At 38.8% G+C, this 18240-nt stretch overlaps 1 protein-coding gene across 1 annotated transcript; it reads right to left on the minus strand.

Annotated features, from left to right (window-relative positions):
• Positions 1-1998: 1998 nt before the first annotated feature.
• Positions 1999-14635, minus strand: myadmb (myeloid associated differentiation marker b). The gene is made up of 2 exons (XM_086076798.1): positions 14476-14635; positions 1999-4725 (listed from the first exon to the last, which is right to left on the minus strand). Exon 2 carries the CDS (start codon positions 4666-4668, stop codon positions 3787-3789), a length of 882 nt encoding a protein of 293 aa, XP_085932924.1. The 5' UTR covers positions 4669-4725; positions 14476-14635; the 3' UTR covers positions 1999-3786.
• Positions 14636-18240: the final 3605 nt, after the last annotated feature.

The following is an 18240-nucleotide window of genomic DNA, read 5'->3' on the forward strand; positions in this document are numbered from 1 at the left end:
TTGTTTTAAATATAGTTTTTTTGGTGCTGTTTTTTAGAATAATGTCACCATTTTAGGGAACGTGTACTTTTGAGGAAGACTATATTTCTTTTTAAATAATCATATTGTAAGTCAGACCTCTCGCAGATTCAATTTTTCCTGTGTGTGCGTGTGTGTGTGAACACTCTCTCAACAATCGCACAATAAATTCCGTTGACCTGCTCTGCTCTGTTTAAATGTACATATTAGTCACAATTTACCTTCATCTTAGTGTTGAGGTGAAGTGCAATTGAGCTCTTCTTGTTTACGGAAGCCATCAACACGTGGCCCCGCCCCCTCCACTCACTGACAGCTGTATTGCAACGTGATTGTCTCCGCCAGACAGTTGCTGGTGGAAAGCCGGCATCACTGTGACGGGACGTTTACTTTGCGGAGCAAAAAAATCTAACTGTTGGTTGGAGAACATGACGAGTGGAACAAACCGACCGTTTTTGCGGCTTGGAGAACACGAGGCAAGACAACACCTTGCAAAAACCACCGAGTTTGTATTTCACACTGGCACATGTTCCTCTGGAATAATCAAGCTGCATTCTTTAAACTCATCATAGTGCGTTACATTTTGTTGGGAATTCCACAAAATTCTTTTGAAAGCAACCCTTTACTACTAAATAAATAGTTATTTTATAGCAATTCCTGCTCAATCCTCGTGAGAACAGCTCCCTTTTCTAGTCAAAACAGCCAGTTACATTTTGTAGAAAATCCTACGAATTCCCATGAGAGCAGACCCTTTTCAACTCAAAAAAAAAAAGGGCATCACATTCTGGAGTAAGTCATCCTAAATTCTCGTGAGAACAGACAGTTGCATGTCTCATGAGAATAGAAAACCAAACGCCAGATGACATTTTAAATATCATATTTATTACTATGACAAAGACGTGACACATAAGTCGAGCGAGTCTTTACGTAATGTACGGGTATGATTTGTGACAGAAGAGTCATCATGCAAAGATAAACCGACCGGTAGCGCAGTAATTGTAGTATAACTTTAGTAATACTGTCACAAGGGTATGTGCAAAATTGGCAAATATTTTGTAAGGTGCCATATTGGAATTTGGAGTCAACTGTTTAGGAGATTGATGGCAAAAGGGAAAAAGCTTTTGGAATGTCTGCTGGTTTTAGTCTGCATACTTTGATAGCGCCTACCTGAGGGAATGACCTGGAAGAGGTGGTGACCAGGATGTGGAGGGTCCGAGAGAATTTTTTTCCCTTACCCTTGTCTTGGTTCTTGTAGTGTGCAAGTCCAAGAGCTGATTGATGCGATAGAAAACCATTTCAAGTAGCAAATATTTTTTTAAACAAATGCTGTTACGTTTTATAGGAACTCCTACCAAATTACGATGAAAACATGCCGTTTTGTACTCTAAACAGTGCATTATACTTTCCTACTAAAGTCTCATAAGGACACGGCCTTCCCTATTCTCGAGGGCGTGTTACATTTTGGAGGAAATCCACAAAATTCCTGAAGACAAGCCCTTCGCTACTAAAACTATTCAAATGTTTGCAAACTGTTCTATAGACGTCAAAAAATTCATTTGAACTATTTCTATTAGTTCTATACTTTTGTTAATAAGAGTATGAACCCCCCCCCAAAATTTTTTTTATTGTACATTTAGAACAGATTAATTGTGAGTTAATTACTGAAGTCATGTGATTAATTCAAAAAAAAAAATTGTTTGCCTAGCGATAAAAAAAAAAGAAAAGATTATTAAAAATTAGGGGTGTCAGGCGATTACAATTTTTAATTGTAATTAATCGCATGACTTCACTAGCTAGCTCACGATTAATCACAATTTTATATCTGTTCTAAATGTACAATAAAAAAAATCAAGGTTTTCACACTCTTGTTGACAAAAGGGGGGGGAATGTTAAACTAATAGAAATAGTTCAAATGAATTTTTGACGTCTATAGCCGTCAACGGCAGTGAATGAGTTAATTATCTAAATAATAAGACCAGAAAGTGTGTTTAATATGTTTTTTATTGAAATGCAAAAAAAAGGTTACATTTTCTTACAACACTGATGCGGTGGTGCACACGCTGGGAAACACAAAATGGCAGAATACAAAAGCATGAATTAAAAATAAGTACAACAGCCTTCCGAAACCAACATAGCTCTTGACATGTGATGAAATAGCATTTAAGATATGCCGTGTACATATACAGTGTATATATGTCTGCTTTTGTGAAATCCACACAAATTCCACATACCGGTCTATATATTGTAACGTGCAAGTATGTTGCACCCTGTACAATAGAAATCGATAAACATCAAGTCGCTTGTTCATTTTAGTGACGCACTGCTTCAAGTAAAACAAAACGAAAAAAAGAGCTGGTTATTGATGTTTATAAGGCTAAAAAACAATAACAATACACTACCATGTTTACATGCACATCCCCTCCAACTTATGTCAATGTGGAGCGACGGAATGACGTTTTTGTTTGCGTTTCAACTTCATTAGCATTAGAATGTTCTGGTTCACACTCTTTGGAGTCCTTCAACACATGGACACAAAGCGCACGTGTAAACATAGCGAAATAGCACAACAACCCCCCCCCCCCCCCCCCTACAGATTTACCCCTCCCACATACGAAGACCCCGCGAGATCTAATTTGTCAGATTCGAGGATTTATCAGTGGTGAAACCTCATTAAGGGAACATTTTAGTATCATCTTAAGATTACAATAATAATGTGGCAGTCTTACAGTAAATGCGTCCACGTAGTACATTTTGTCCAAGTAAAGATTTGATAAAGTTATCATGGCACATATATGGACATACAATATGAACTTTTTTTCCCCCCATTTCCTGTTGATGGCATTACCCCGTCGTTGCCATGGTAACCTTCTGTAGCGGCAACAAAAAAGCAAAAAATAGTAGTATTTACTGAAAAGGCATATTTTTAACGGAAATTTTGTTCAAACTCCAAATTGTGCCGATTTTAACATTTTAAAGGTCACTTTCTATTGAAAAAAAAAAACAACAACATATTTTTTCCCATTTCCTGTTATATGGTCATCATTACCCTTTCCTTCTTTTTCATCCATCTACCCCAAAAAAAAAAACACTGAAGAAAATGCAAGACGTACTTGTGAGGTCATATTTTGGGATACTCATTGAGCTGAAATCTCTCATATTTTTCTGTCAATGCATATTATCTCCCAAAAAGATTGAATTGGTTCCTATTCTATAGCTGTAATCACATTTTTTCTCTTTGCCATCATTGGACTGTACTATTTAAAGAAGTAAAAGGCACTTATGTGGCAAGGAATTAAATTGGAACCGTTTCCTCATCCAGGTTGTAAAAATAAAAACACAAAATGCCAGAGGAAAGAGAAACACATTTTTAGAGTTTGTCTTTAAGGCGGAGAAGTCTCATTAGATTTGCTGATATCAGGCATTTTTCAAGCCAATTTTTCATTTAAAATTAGTTTCAACTCCAAATTGTATACATTTGGTGGCGGAAAATGACTAAAACTACTGCATCTTATTGAGTCACTTAGTTTTAAAACTCTTCTTCATTTGTGTCTGTATAGCTGCATGGTACTGCCCCCTGGTGGTCAAGGCGCATGCACCAGAAGGAGCGCAATGTGGGTCTGTAACGAATCATTGGCATTTCCATTGATTTTGATGGGGAAAGATGATTTGAAATTGAACTTGTCAGTCAAGTCGGCAATTTTTCTAGATAATTTCATTTGAATTTTGGACTGTTCCATCTTGCGGAAGCCGATTCGGAGTCAAGTTGCAGCCTCAAGCGCTGACAAACACCAAGCGGGCGGAGTAGATGAGGTCGGCCAGGTAGAGGATGAAGTTGACGGCGGTGAGCACGGCCACCGCCATCAGCTTGTCCCACGTGCACAGCCCCGGCGTGGAGCCGCAGCCGGACGGCCTTTGCTTGCTGCCGCCTTGACTGGGGTTGAAGTTGAAGATGGGCCAGATGATGGTGGCCGACAGGTAGAGCACCACGGCCAACAGGGCGTAGCCGGACAGGAAGCGGGCGAAGGGGAACGGCAGGCAGCCGGTGCACTCGCCCACGCACAGCACGATGATGGCGGCGGACAAGATGAAGCAGATGCAGTAGACGGACATGCAGTACTTGAGAGCGTCATGGCGGTCGTACAGCACCGGGTCGCTGATGAACACGAAGATGATGCAGGCCACGAAGGTCTCGCACACTTTGAGCAGACCCGGCGCGGTGGCCATATAGCCGGCCACCTCGCCCGGCCTGGCCTTGCTGATGCTCACCTCGCTTATGTAGGCGATGGTGGCCAGACAGGAGAAGACGGTGGTCACGATGCGGTAGTCGCGCACCTCGCTAGGCCCCGTGGAGCCTTTTAGGTAGTACAACGGGAAGATGATGGACGCCGACAGGCACAGCAGGGCGGCGTAGCAGGCGAACGTGATGGGGAAGTTCTTCCAGGAGATGGGCGCTCGGGTCTGCAGGCCGAACAGCTCCACCAGGAGCACCAGCAGGGTGCCGGCGAAGCTGAAGGCCCAGCAGAAGATGCACCAGTCGCCCGTGCCGTGGAACAGACGCCCGCCGTGGACCGCCACCGAGAAGGCCACGCAGGAGAAGATCAGCGCTGCCAGACGCATCCACAAGAGGGGGGTAGAGTGCAGGACGATCGCCATGTTGATGCTTGGTTGCCTCGTTCAGGGGAAGACCAGCGGATGCTCGGGTAGACAAATCTGAAGAAAGAACGTAGGAAGGATTCATGAGGGTTTAAGCATACAATAATCCCACACAAATAAATAAATCTTCGAGTAACTGACAACCCCCCAAATTTAGAATTTGCTGCCATTAACTCATTCACTGCCATTGACGGCTATAAACGTCAAAAATTCATTTGAACTATTTCTATTAGTTTAAAAAAAGAAAATCCCACTTTTGTTAACAATAGTATGAAAACCTAGAATTTTTTACTGTACATTTAGAACAGATATGAAAGTTAACTACTGAAGTCATGCAATTAATTCCAATTAAAACTTTAATCGCCTGATGCCCCGAATTTTTAACAATATTTTCTTTTCTTTTTTTTTATTCATTCACTGCTGTTGACGGCTATAAACGACAAAAATTCATTTGAACTATTTCTATTAGTTTAACATTTTTTCCACTTTTGATTAGAAGAGTATGAAAACCTAGAATTTTTTTATTGTACATTTAGAACAGATATAAAATTTGTGTTAACTAGTGAAATCATGCAATTAATTACAATTTTTTAAAAATGAATCGCCTCTTGCCCCTATTTTTTAATAATCTTTTTTTTTTAATGAATTTATGGCAGTGAATGCATCACTCTACACTCTAGAATGTTTCCTTTCATAGAATGTGAAGACAACAGTTTGTGCATCATGATCATTTAATTGGCATTGTGCCGCTCCTTCTGGTGTGCGCACCTTGGCCAGCAGGGGGCAGTACAATACATACAAACATACTAAACATAAAAAACTGTCTTGACAAACTGCAATAATATTCATTTTTCTCAGAGGACAGCAACATATAAAGCACTATTGATGCTAGTCTCAGTAGCCCCTCTATGGTGTTTTCCATTGTGCGTTAGCGTTAAGCTAGTAAACGTATGTATGACTGGTTTAACTTGTTTTGAAAATTGTTCATTTAATAATACCGATTTTTTTTTGGGGGGGGGGGTCATTCACTTTTAATGTGAAAAGTGAGATGCTAAGAAAAACGCATGTTTAAAATGAAGATAAAAAAATATATGAATACAATACAACAAATCACATTTTCATTTTTATTATAAATGAATTAAAAATATTTTTGTATTTTTTTTCCACGTAAAAATCAAGAAGTCACATTTTCTTGAATGCAAACTTAAATAAATAAAAACTAGATGTATGAATGAATTTCTTTTTTTTAAGATAGCATGAGAAAGGTGTATGAATCATAACAAACATACAATTTTAATTTACCATATCCTGAGCTCTAGAGGGTTGTTATAAACAAACATAAAAGGACTATATAAATAATAAATAAGCGGCCTGTGGGCTGCACACTAAACTACATTGGGTGTGGTGGCTATAAATCAAACGTGTCCCCGTGGGGACCACTGCTTTAAAAAGCAGTGGTGTGAAGTGCAAATACTTTGTTATTACTGAACTGAAGTAGATTTTTTTTTTTGGACGGCTTTTTACTCTTACTCCTCCCATTTGAAAACAAATATCCATACTTTGTACTCTGTGTTTTGCCAGCCCGGGACCGTTCTCCAGTGCAGCTCGCTATCAGCATCTTATGACCAGACTGCTTCCCTGGCTGATTCCATTCAGTCTATGTCATCAGCATCAAGTAAGGACAAATATGTACACTGGTTGTATTGTGCAGTGCGGGTTAATGTGATTATACAAGCTAAATTGTGTTCCGGGAAGCATGCTTGTATTTCCTTTTACTTTTGCTTTATTTCCAATGAGCAGACAACAACGTATCCATACTTAATTTTTTTTTTTTTTAAAGGGTTCTCTCAATGCCGCCATCTATATAGTGCCCCTAGTGGTGGAACCAATACACCATAATACGGATTTTCAGTATGTTTATAAATAAATGTTTTTTTAATTGTTATTTTTATTGGAGGTAGATTAGTTTTACTTGGTATTTTTTTAATGTAGCTTGCATGCTGAAAAAAAAGTGTGGCCATTTCATACTGCAGTCGAAAGTGCAACCAGGGCGAAAAAACATACGGACAGTGTGGGGGAGTCTGATAAACTGTGGAGTTAAAAATAAATGAATAGCTGGTGGAAATTCTGATTGGCTGGTAATTTTAGAAAGTCACCAGCCACATTTGCTGGTGAGAAAAAAAAGTTAATTTAGAACCCTGGTTATAATGTTGTTACATTGAATGCTATGTGTTAGCCTGTCGCTAAATGGTCAGTTGAGTTGAATTCCCTGCCACTATACAGAGCTTGTAGCTCGAGTTTTTGCTCATCAAACCAAAACAATTGTCTGAAACAGGGCTCATGTCTTGAAAAACTTCTTGAAAAGTTCAGTGTGGGGTTATAATAGTTTAGGATTTTTCATTGTAATTAGTTGTTTTTTTTATTCAGGTAATTTAAATTATAGAGCCGGTTTATTAGGTTTCTTTTAGAAAATACGTTGCTTTATTTAAGTTTTTATTCGTTTTAGTATTAGTTGTATTTTTTTTCTGGGAGTATTTGTGGAGTTAAAAAAGTCACTAAAGTAACGTGTAAAGAATTATACTACAATTCCCAAACGACTGTTTAACCTTCTTGCATGTAATTAACAAAAGTGAAAACAAAGGACATTTTTGTTATCATAATAATGTTTTAATTAGTTTATTACTTTTTACTTTTCGTTTTTTTAAAGCACTCTTGCTTTTGTTTTACGTTAACAGAAATGCTTTTTCAATTGTAGTTTTAAGTAGAATATCCTTGATTTGGTTCATTCATATCTATCTCATTCTCAAGGCACTACTGTTCTTTTGCCACTACAATACGAGTAAAAAGATGAAATAGCGCAACTGGACCACATGAGGGCGACGGCTTCCGAGTTCAACAAAAAAAAAAAAAAAAGGAACAAGCACACACAAAGGTGTTATTGTGTCTCCAGCACAAATAATGACTCCTGTGTGGTGGACACATTTACATCTGCTTGAATAATCTGCTGAGAACTGGCTTCCCCTTTTCTCTCGCTAGTTTCCAGTCTGACTTTTACGGCTGCTGCAAGTCATTCCTGCTGCAGAGACTTGGCCCGCCTCGCTCCAACATTCCATCCGTGTTCGTGTTTGAGTCCTCGGCAGGATTTGGCGTGGCGTGGGGGCGGCGCCCTCCGCTGACCCCGCAGTGTTTCTGTCATCGGTGAGGGCGGACTTCTTTTTGGAATCCCCCTCTACTTGCTTGATGCATTCGAATCACAACTCAGATTTATGGACAGGAACACTGGATGGGCAGTTTTTGGTTTAAGGCTTTGAAGTTTCTGCCCTCAGTCAACGCTGGAGCTCAACTGGTGCCCCGCTAGACATAACACGCTTGTGCAGGGGTGAGAAAAGAGCCATGCGACTAATGGAAGCCCATAGTAACTTACAGTGTCCATGTTTACATGGCAACTGGTGTGTTTCGAATGTTCCCCACTTTGCTTGCAAAAAACACATTTCTTCAATTTCAATCTTGTGATCCATTTATAGTTTCAATTCCTCCAATTTGGATCAATCTAATCCTGTTTGTGGTTTTATGCTATTTAAACGCTGTACTGTAATGTGTTTTTGTTGCTTAGTTCAAATATGTTCTATTTATCTTGTCATAAAGTAGAATTCCTCCATTTTAGATCAAATTAAGTTCTGTGTTCTGTTTATATTTGTGCTATTTATAACATCAAAGCTATTTCTGTTTAGTAGGGGTGTGCCAAAAAATCGATTCTCATAAGAATCGCGATTCTCATTTAGAACGAATCAGAATCGATTTTAAATGTCCAAAAATCGATTTATTTTTTATTTTATTTATTTTTTATACTCTCTTCCCTTTGTTTGTGTGTGCCTTTATTGGGAGCGCTGTTCATGTTGTACCCGATTTGGCCACTTAGGGGCAGTGTGGTTCCACGCGGTCTGATACACTGTTAAATTGTAGCCACATTATAGAGTAGAAGGAAAAAGTCACGATCAAGTTATTCCAATAAAAGTAGTTTTTTTGCAGCGTGGAGCCGTTCTTTTAATTAAATGATAAAAGTGCCGCGAGTAGCGCGCTAATTAGCATTAGCGAGTCAGACTGGAGTAGATCATTACGATTCCTTGAACATCTACAGATTGAAGCAAAAATCATTGTCAATCAAATCATTTTGAATAATAAAATCATTCTCAATCGAAAATCGATTCTGAATTGAATCGCAGGCCCAAAAGAATCAAATCGAATCGTGAAACATTCAAAGATTCCCACCCCTACTATTTAGGCATTGACTTTTCTACTATTCCCCACTTTGCACACTGGATAAAAGTTTAGTTTGGATTAAGGTAAAAATGTATTTGGATTATAATAATGTTAAATAATTCCTCCAATTTAGATACAATTAAGTCTTTGTTTTGCTCTTATTTGTGCTATTTGTAATATGTCACAAAATGTTTGTTAAGGATTTTTTTTTATTGCCCCACTTTGCTTGCCAAAAATTACAAGCCACCAATTTTGATAAATTTGAGTCACATGCTCTAGTTGTGTGTGTATTATTAGTAATAATCACTCTTCCTAATCAAAATTGTAGTCAATTTTCCAATTTTGATCCCATTTCTTACGCTAGTAGCAAACGGCTAGCAGCAAACGGCTAGCAGCCTGCTAGCGGCTGCCCAGCTCACACAGTCAAAAGAAGACTGAACAGTTAAAAAAAAGAAAAGCCATGTTTTGCTGAAAAGCAGCCAAGGTTAGCCCCATGTGGAACGCTAGTAGTAAAAAGTCCAAAACTGCAGATGCCTGCCACGCCCGACAACTCCGGGAGATCCGCCTCTTCCCGCTACTCCACCCAACAATGTCGTAAATAAGACAGCGGCCAGCTGCTTGCCTTTAGATTTATAGTCAATGAGATCCACTTATAAAAATGTAACTTCGCCTGAGCGATGTCATCCTTTCCAAGTCCGCCTTATGTATTTATTGCGAGGCAGCCATGTTTATGTTACCATAGGAGACGCGCATTCTAATGGTTTTTAATGGCGTGCCGTCTGAGGGCGTGTAATCCTGTCTTTCTTTGGTGTTCCAGCTGTTTTAGTATTCACATGCGATTTCTCAGGAAGTGTCTTTGTCCCTGTTGACATGGAATGGGGAGATGAAAGTATTTACTATTTTTGCATGTTTACTGTACCTCTATTACGATCTATGTCAGTAAAGACCAAGGTTATTTTAGTTAACTAAAACTAACGAAAAAACTAAAATTAAAAAAACAATTTTGTTAACGAAATAAAATAAAAACGAAAATGCTTTTTAAAAATAACTAAAACTAACTATAATCATAGCAAAAATGTCCTTCGTCTTAGTCTTTGGTAATCAATTTAATGCATGAGCCTTTGGGGATGATTTATTTCTATATTAACCTGAATAGTTTCAAAAGAATTTGAAAGTGTGTCACACAAAAGTGACATCATCTCGCAGCAGCCAATAGAAAAGCACCTTCAGATGACGTTGATCCCATGGTGTTTTTTAAAATATTGCGCACAAGTAATGCACACTTTAAAAAAAAAAAACTAAAACTAATACTGAAACTAACTAAAACTGAGCATTTATGAAATAACTCAAACTAATAAAAATTCTTACCCTATGATTATGATTAGTGTCGTCATTTAATTTTCCAAGCAAGGGGTTGACGAGCTCACCGCCCATCCGCCAACCGAAATGAGCCCCGGTAGCCCGTTAGCTCACAAGCTCGCTTGGTATTGACCACACACACACACACACATAAGGATCAGTTTAATTAATTAATTAATTTTATGAACTGATCAGGGAGGAAAAATCATTGTTAACCCAACCCACACTGCAGATTAATTAATAAACTAAAAAATGAATAAAATAATCAATAAATAATCAATGTTATTTATCAATGTGTATAGATCCCGATTAGATGGATTATAGTTTGTTTCACATCGCAATCAGGAGTTTGTGGCTCGAGCCCAGCCTGCGTTGATCAGACACAAAAATTATTTGCGATCATAAATATTGAACAGGTTTAACATGTATGATTGCCAATTAATATTTTCCAATAATCCTTTCAAGATACTCAGTCAATTCTGTAGAGCAAATTGGACTCTATTTAGAGTAATATAAATAGACTCAGTTTTAGAGTAATATTTACACTTGGACTAAAATAAAGAATTGAGAGAAAAAATATAAAGGTCACTCAAGGGTTGAGGAACAAACTCATAACTTTCAGCTTGGGAGGCTGCCACACTACCACATGAGCTATGCCCCGCCTATTGTTTGCTTATATCCAAGAGGAGAAAATCCGAGTGCTTACTATCCCTTTTTCAGTTTGAGGTAGTTTTCACCGGCGTTATCTATCCTTGCTCAGTGAACGCATCTCTCAACTTTCTTGTGCAATGCTTCTTGGGAATTTCTACATTCTTAACTAGCAGCCTACTGGAAAAGGCAAGATTTTAACTCATTCACTGCCACTGACGGCTATAGACGTCAAAAATGAATTTGAACTATTAGTTTCACATTTTTTTCCACTTTTGTTAGCGAGAGTATGAAAACCTAGAAGAAAAAAATATTGTACATTTAGAACAGATATACAATTTCTGATTAATCTTGAGTTAACTAGCGAATTCATGTGATTAATTATGATAAAAAATTATAATCTAAAAAAGAAGAAAAGATTATAAAAAATTAGGGGTGTCAGACGATAAAAATGTTTTAATTGTAATTAATCGATTAATCACAAATGTTATATCTGTTATAAATGCACAATAAAATAAATAACAAAATAAAAACATTAAAAAAATAAAAAATAAAAAATAAAATGAATAAAAAAATAAAATAAATGCACAATAAAAAATTCTAGGTTTTCATACTATTGTTAACAAAAGTGGAAAAATATATATATATTTTTAAAATAATAGAAATAGTTCTAATTTATTTTTGACGTCTATAGTCGTCAATGGCAGCAAATGAGTTAAGAAGCATAAAAAAAAAAAAAAAGAGAGAAGAACGCGGAAAGTAGCATTTGGACCACACTGTCTGTCCTCCGGCCCCCCTCCCCACAAACATTCATCACACGCTTGGCTTTACGCCGCGCTCGCCTCGTACCCCCAGAGATGCTTATAAACAGATGGAATAGGCCTTGTTTACATTAGCCGCCGTTAACAGCACAGGAGGTATGAAGGCAAAGGAGGTGAAGAAAGGGGGGGTGGGGTTGGGTCTGATGGGCAGAATTGGAAGGGAGGAACCCGGGGAAGCCCTGAGCTCAGGCCACATTGACACACACACACACACACACGCTTGAAGGCCGGTGATGGAGTGGAATAGCAGAGCATTGAGTCACCATGGGGCCCCCTTCCTCTTTCAACGCCCACATTATTCCATGTGTAAAAAAAAAAAAAAAAAATTCCAACTTACTGATGTGTTCCAGATGGCAGTCTGGCTCCCCAACTTTTTTTCGTTCCTCCCTTTCTCCAATTTCTTTCCCTTCCCTCTGTGATGTTCCTTCCCTCCCCTCCCTTTTCCCGTCTCGTTCCAGCGTTAGCAGCAATTACACGTCATGTAGAAGAGCTTCCAAATATCTTGCACTTTTTTTTGGGGTGGGGGGGGGGGGGGAAGGCGCCTTTTCCACTGTATAGCATGGAAAACATAAGAGGAAAACATGCATACGCACAAGGGTGGTAGGGTTCAGAGTGTGCTTGTGTGTGTGTGCGGGGGTGGGGGGGAGACTTCCCCAAAATGGACAAGGGCTGAAAATAGTGCTTGCAGGTCTCGGGATGGGGACAGCAAAACAGGACGTGACCCGCCCCCGCCACTCCTGACCGACGCCGCCATGAGTTCAGTTGCCACGGCGACATGCGGCTAACCTGATTTCATCCCCTAATTCGTTTAACGCCAAGATGAGGGCGAAGCTGAATGTGCGCTTGGGAGACCACACTGAATCTTTCAGCGGGACAAAGTCCACTTTGTTTGTGCCTTTTACGATTTTGGAGGAAAATTTGTGGCAAAGCTTCCAAATGTCATGGAGGAAAAGGGTAAACGATGTGGGAAAAGGCTTGTTCGCTGTTTTATCGTATGGTTCAGACTTTGATTAGGGATAAAACTCGGGATAGGATTAGCGTTAGTGTGCCTTGAGTTACAAGTTGAATTCACTCTGTGACCCAACACGTATCTCAAATCATCTTTCCCCATAGAAATGAATGTTAATGCAAATAATCCGTTCCAGAAAACCCAAGGAACACCAAATATTCTTCTTCTTTTTTAACATAGAGCGCTCCACGTGATTTGCAAACAGAAAATGCAAGCCCAAAACACATCTGTGCTTAATTTTTTTGTGCTTCTTGTGGGTTGTTTATTGGCAAGCCAGCTTAATGTTGCATGGCCGCCCCCAATTGACATTGTCCAAGGAAACCAATGTGAATTGACGGTGGTCAGATGCTGTAAAGTTTGCTGGTGCCATCTAGCTGAGGGACTCTGAAGTCCACTTGTATCTCAGATGTTTGCTCTTATCTCAAAGCAATGAGAGGCCTGGTATCTCAAAAAACATTTTTATTGAATACGTATCCCTAGAATTTGAAAATATTTTGTTCATTGACATTTTATATCCATTAAGATAAGCAGTGTTGTAATGGTTTTGGATTTTTCATTGTAGTTAGTTTTCATTTTTGTTTTGACTCTTGTTTTTTAAATTCAGTTAATTTTAAGTAGTTTTGGACTGGGGTTCTTAGTTGTTGTTGTTGGGGTTTTTTTTTTTTTTGGGGGGGGGGGGGTGGTTAAATGCTTTGCTTTAGTTTTTATTAGTTTTAGTATAAGTTTTAATTATTCTGTTATATTTAAATTGAGTATTTGTAGAATGCAAGATTAAAAACATAAAACCGGTTATACTAAAATAGAAACATTTAAAATCAACTCCAAATGGTCCGGTAAAAAAATTCAGTGATCAATTTAACGAAAATGTTTTTCAGTTTTAGTTTGACTTATTTCATCAGTTTTCATGAACTCTGGTAACCTTGGTGAGAAGGGACAATGGGGTAGAGGGTTTAGCATTAGGTTCAGGGTTACGAAGGGAGGAGTGAGGAGGTTAGGGTTAGTAGGGGGGAAGGGTTCGTAAGGGTCAAGGGTGGTTCAGGTGACTGGTAGTATGGAAGTGGGTTCGTATTTGTGCTGCTAACGATGGGATTGAGTTAGGTAATGGTTAGTGGATAGGTTTAGGATTATGGCTCAATTAGGGTTTTCTTAGCTAGCTGGCTAATTGGCTTGTTGTTCTCCAACAAAAAAAAAAAGTCTACTTATAAAGTGTGGTTTGGGTTATTTGTGTTTTTGGACTCTTTCTGAGGTTCATTCATTAAGAGCAGTGTAGTGGAAGTGGGTGTGCCGCCTGCCACGCCCTGCAGCCGCCAAACACACACACAGATTCGATTATTTGACACACGTACGCCTTCCCTGCACATTTTCAACTATACAAACGCAAGTGTAAACACGCCCAAAAGACCATCTTTTCCATTTTTCTGTAACATGACTGCACAAAATCAAAGGGGGGAAAAAAAACACTAGCTCCTTTACTCTCAAATGACTCCCTGCATATTTGAACTCACGTAAACAAGCACAAAAATGCCTTCCCCCCCCCCCTATTTTCCTCCAGTGTTACCACACATTAGATACATTTTCATCATAAAAACAAAACACAAAAAGTAGCCACGACTTCATTTTTGTCAACTTTTAGCCTCTCAGACTGAACACGCGCTCGCCTAAAGATAAAAAAAAAGTACATATTTGTACAAGATGCAACAAGTTCTTTACCTCGTGTGTTCGGCTGCAGCGTCTCACGCAAACATCCAGCGGTGGAGAGTCTCTCACACACACAGAAGGCGAGTGAAAGAAAGCCAGCATAGCAGACTCCCACTTGACTTCCTCGCCAGTTACCTCCCCGCCCCAAACTCCAAATTAGGCATTGAATGTCCGCGTACCGTTATTCACATCTGTACATGCCACACCTCCCTCCAACTTACTGCTACTCCTCCTCATCAACATCCTCCTCCTCCTCTTTGGTCACCTCGGAGACGGTGACACACACACACACAAAATGTGGTGCAAAAGTTCACCACGAGTACTACTCTTAGAACAGTAGTGTTTTTTGTTTTTTTTGCACACTTATTTTTCTTGTTAATCCATGACAACAAAACACACTCACGGGACACTTCATTAGCCCCCCCCCCCCCCTCCTCCACATCATCTAATCCAGGGGTGGGCATTTTAATTTTAGACTGGTCAGATGGCCAAGTCATTCATATAGACGGGGTTTAAAAAAAAAAATTTTTTTTAAAGGTTTTTCAATTTAACTCATTCACTGCCATTGACGACTATAGACTAAATTCATGTGAACTATTTCTATTAGTTTAACCATTTTTCATTTCATTTTTTATGAAAACCTATATTTTTTTATTGTACATTAATAACAGATATCAAATTATCATGTAATTAATTACAATTAAACGGCCCTTATTTGAGTCCCAGAGAAATTAACCACTAATACACCTAAAATAAAATCAAACTGGGCAGCATGGTGACCTAGTGGTTAGCACGTCTACAGTTTAGAGGTTCAGTCCCTTCCCGCAACCCCTCTCTCAGCCGAACAACGTGTATTTTGGGGGGAGATTCAGATGAAATTTTGGACGTCATGTCACGAACATATTGAAGCGTTCCCTCACATTGGTAAAATGTCGCATGTCGCAATGCGTCCCCTTGCGCAAAACGGGGCCCCCACGCAAGATGGGGGCCTATACGAAGGGCAGCTCTGGTTGCAGATGTAACAGCCAATCAAAAAATGTCATTTTGTTGACATCCATAGTTGAAAATACTTATTTTTGTGTTTGCGATATACCGCAAATAAACTTTTTCTAAAAAGTAGGGGTTGCCTGCCCCATCCCAAAAATAGAAAAAAATTATTTAATTAATCAGGCGATTAAAATTGTTAATTGTAATTAATTGCATGACTTTAATAACAATTAATCGCAAATGTTATATCTGTTCTAAATGTACAATAAACATTTTTTTTTTAGGTTTTCATACTCTTTTTAACATAAAGTGGGAAAATGTTAAACTAATAGAAATATGGCTGCACCGTTTAGTCATTGATACAGTAATTTAATAATAATTCAAAAAAATGGAGTTAAAATGAAAAAGATGTACTGTACTGTAAAAAAACGAGTTTGATATTGATTTGTGTTGGTCATTTTTCTGCCACTAGCTGGCATAATTGCATTTGTAAGACGGTGACATTAAGAGCTATCTAATCTCTAACATGAAGTAACTTGTGAAATTCTGCACATTTAAAAAATTGTAAAATACAGCTTGACCGCAGTCTCCACAAATATATGCATTATATTAAATTTATGACGTGGACGTGTCCCCCAGTACAGACTTCCCATGTAAGGGGCTATCATTAATCGTGTGTTTAAAAAAAATTGTGGCTTTAAAGAAGCTTTAAATTAACTCAAAATTAACACACTAATTTTGACACCATATTGAAAAAAAAATCTGTAAATAGATGAATCCAGCCAGATCACGGCCGCCTAAATTGGTGCTCCCTTTCCTATAAAAGTAACTTCGTTCCATTCCCTGCTCTGTGGTTATCATCACACTTTACAGGTCCATTTGAATTACGTAAAATATGATGAATTTTCCTGTACGTGATGGGCATAGCGGGGGCTCTCGTGTTAGATTCCAAGTAATATCGCAAAGGGACAGCAAAGCAGAAGTTGGCAAAAAAAAAATTGCACAAAGTGAATTTCCTGTACTGGAAAAGTGTTGTAACATAATCCTCCGGCACAGCAGTGATAACTCACTTGCCATGGGAGTTCATTGCGACGCCCTGACTCATATGAACGGAACGGCCCACTGGTTGTTTAGAAACGTTGCCTGGCAACCGTACAACGTCACCTCTAACAATGGTTTTTATTTAGTGACAGAAGACGCTGTTATTTAAAACAAGGAGAAAGACTTAGACAAGGAAGATAATAGTCTATCGTGCACATTCTTCCAGATTAGATTTAATTGTCTTCAATTGAGTTATGCTGGTGTTAAGTTTGTCTCATGGTTCTATTCTTCTTATCAACAACAACTAGATTCTCGGTAGAATCCCTGAAAATACTCAAATACCAAGTATTCTTTTCAGTACAGATGACATGACTTAAGTTTAAATGGCCTTTGGATGTATTTGTTTTAAAGCATTTATCGATATTTATCCTTTCCTTGAGTTTGTCCGGTTCTGCTGTACTGTACTAATAATAACAACCATAAGACTGCATATTCTTAGTTGAACTATTTACTGGATGCCAGAAAGATCGCGTACCTTTTCTGCTGGATGTAGAAGATCTAGTCTGTCCAAAATGGTTTCAATTTATACTCTCTTGGTAGCCTAGCCCATGTGACAATGTCTGGCCTGATGGTCTGAACGGGTTTCAATTAGATATACAGTATGTGCCAGAGTGCAAATAGTGATAAGAAGATGCTGAGCCAGGACAGGTCACAGCGACACAACGGGTGAGCTCAAGTCACCTATCGAATCATTAAGAGGCATAATCTAAAACTGTTTGGATTCATTTGTTCTTTTGATTTTTTTTTTTATATATATCATTTTAAAGCTTTGTTTCTGAGATTGTATAAAAAAAAATCCAAATGTGGATTGATTCTTTAATTTTATTTTATTGCATTGTGTTGTATTCTAATTTTAATTTTAATGGGGTAGATGCCACGGATTTCCGACTTCCGTGTTTCACACATCAGCGTTCTTTCTGGCCACTGATGGCCGCGTTCCAACACTCGCACCCCCGCCCCTGTGCCCCACAACCGCATGTGCGGGAGCGCGCTTCAGGGCGTCTCAACTCTCTGAAATGCTTCGGACAACTAAAACAGACACACTAGTGCACTAAACACCCGCACCCGTCGACGGGAACGCGCAACCGAGGGGCACAAAGGCGGAAACGCAAGAACTGGGACGCGGCCCACACGTCGCAAACAGGAAATTGAAACAAAGCAGATGTGTGAAAACCAAGAAGACGGAAGTCCTGCCTCCTCCGTGGAATCATTGCATTTTTTTAAATTACACATTTTAAAGAACTCCAACCACAGATTTTATACGATTGACTTGATTCTGAGTTTCATCTAGATGAAAAGTAAAAGCAGAACTTTTTTCTTTCATCTAATGCTGTTGCTGCTTTGCCAAGAAAGATGATTTGGTTGGTCTAATGTTTAGACCACCTCAATTTAATTTGATTAATTTTCATTTTAAACCTGGCAACAACAAAAAACAAAACAAAACATCTGTAAAGATTTATTTTGCTATTAAAAAAAAGATATTCCATTGTGCCAGACACACCAATGTGACCCGGACTAAGGGCTGCTCGCAGCTCGAGATTATTTTAATTTCAGAATCTGCCCAGTTATTAAACAACGCAATTCCTTTCATTTACCACAAGAGTGCACTCGACCTCCATCTATCCCTATTTGTCGAAAAAGCGCCATTGGGTGACGTCTTGTCAGGCGACTTTTGTCTAGGTGACGTCA

This window comes from Leptonotus elevatus, chromosome 1, assembly GCF_054856555.1.
Source record: "Leptonotus elevatus isolate MCC_2025b chromosome 1, RoL_Lele_1.0, whole genome shotgun sequence".
NCBI classification, from domain to species: Eukaryota; Metazoa; Chordata; class Actinopteri; order Syngnathiformes; family Syngnathidae; genus Leptonotus; species Leptonotus elevatus.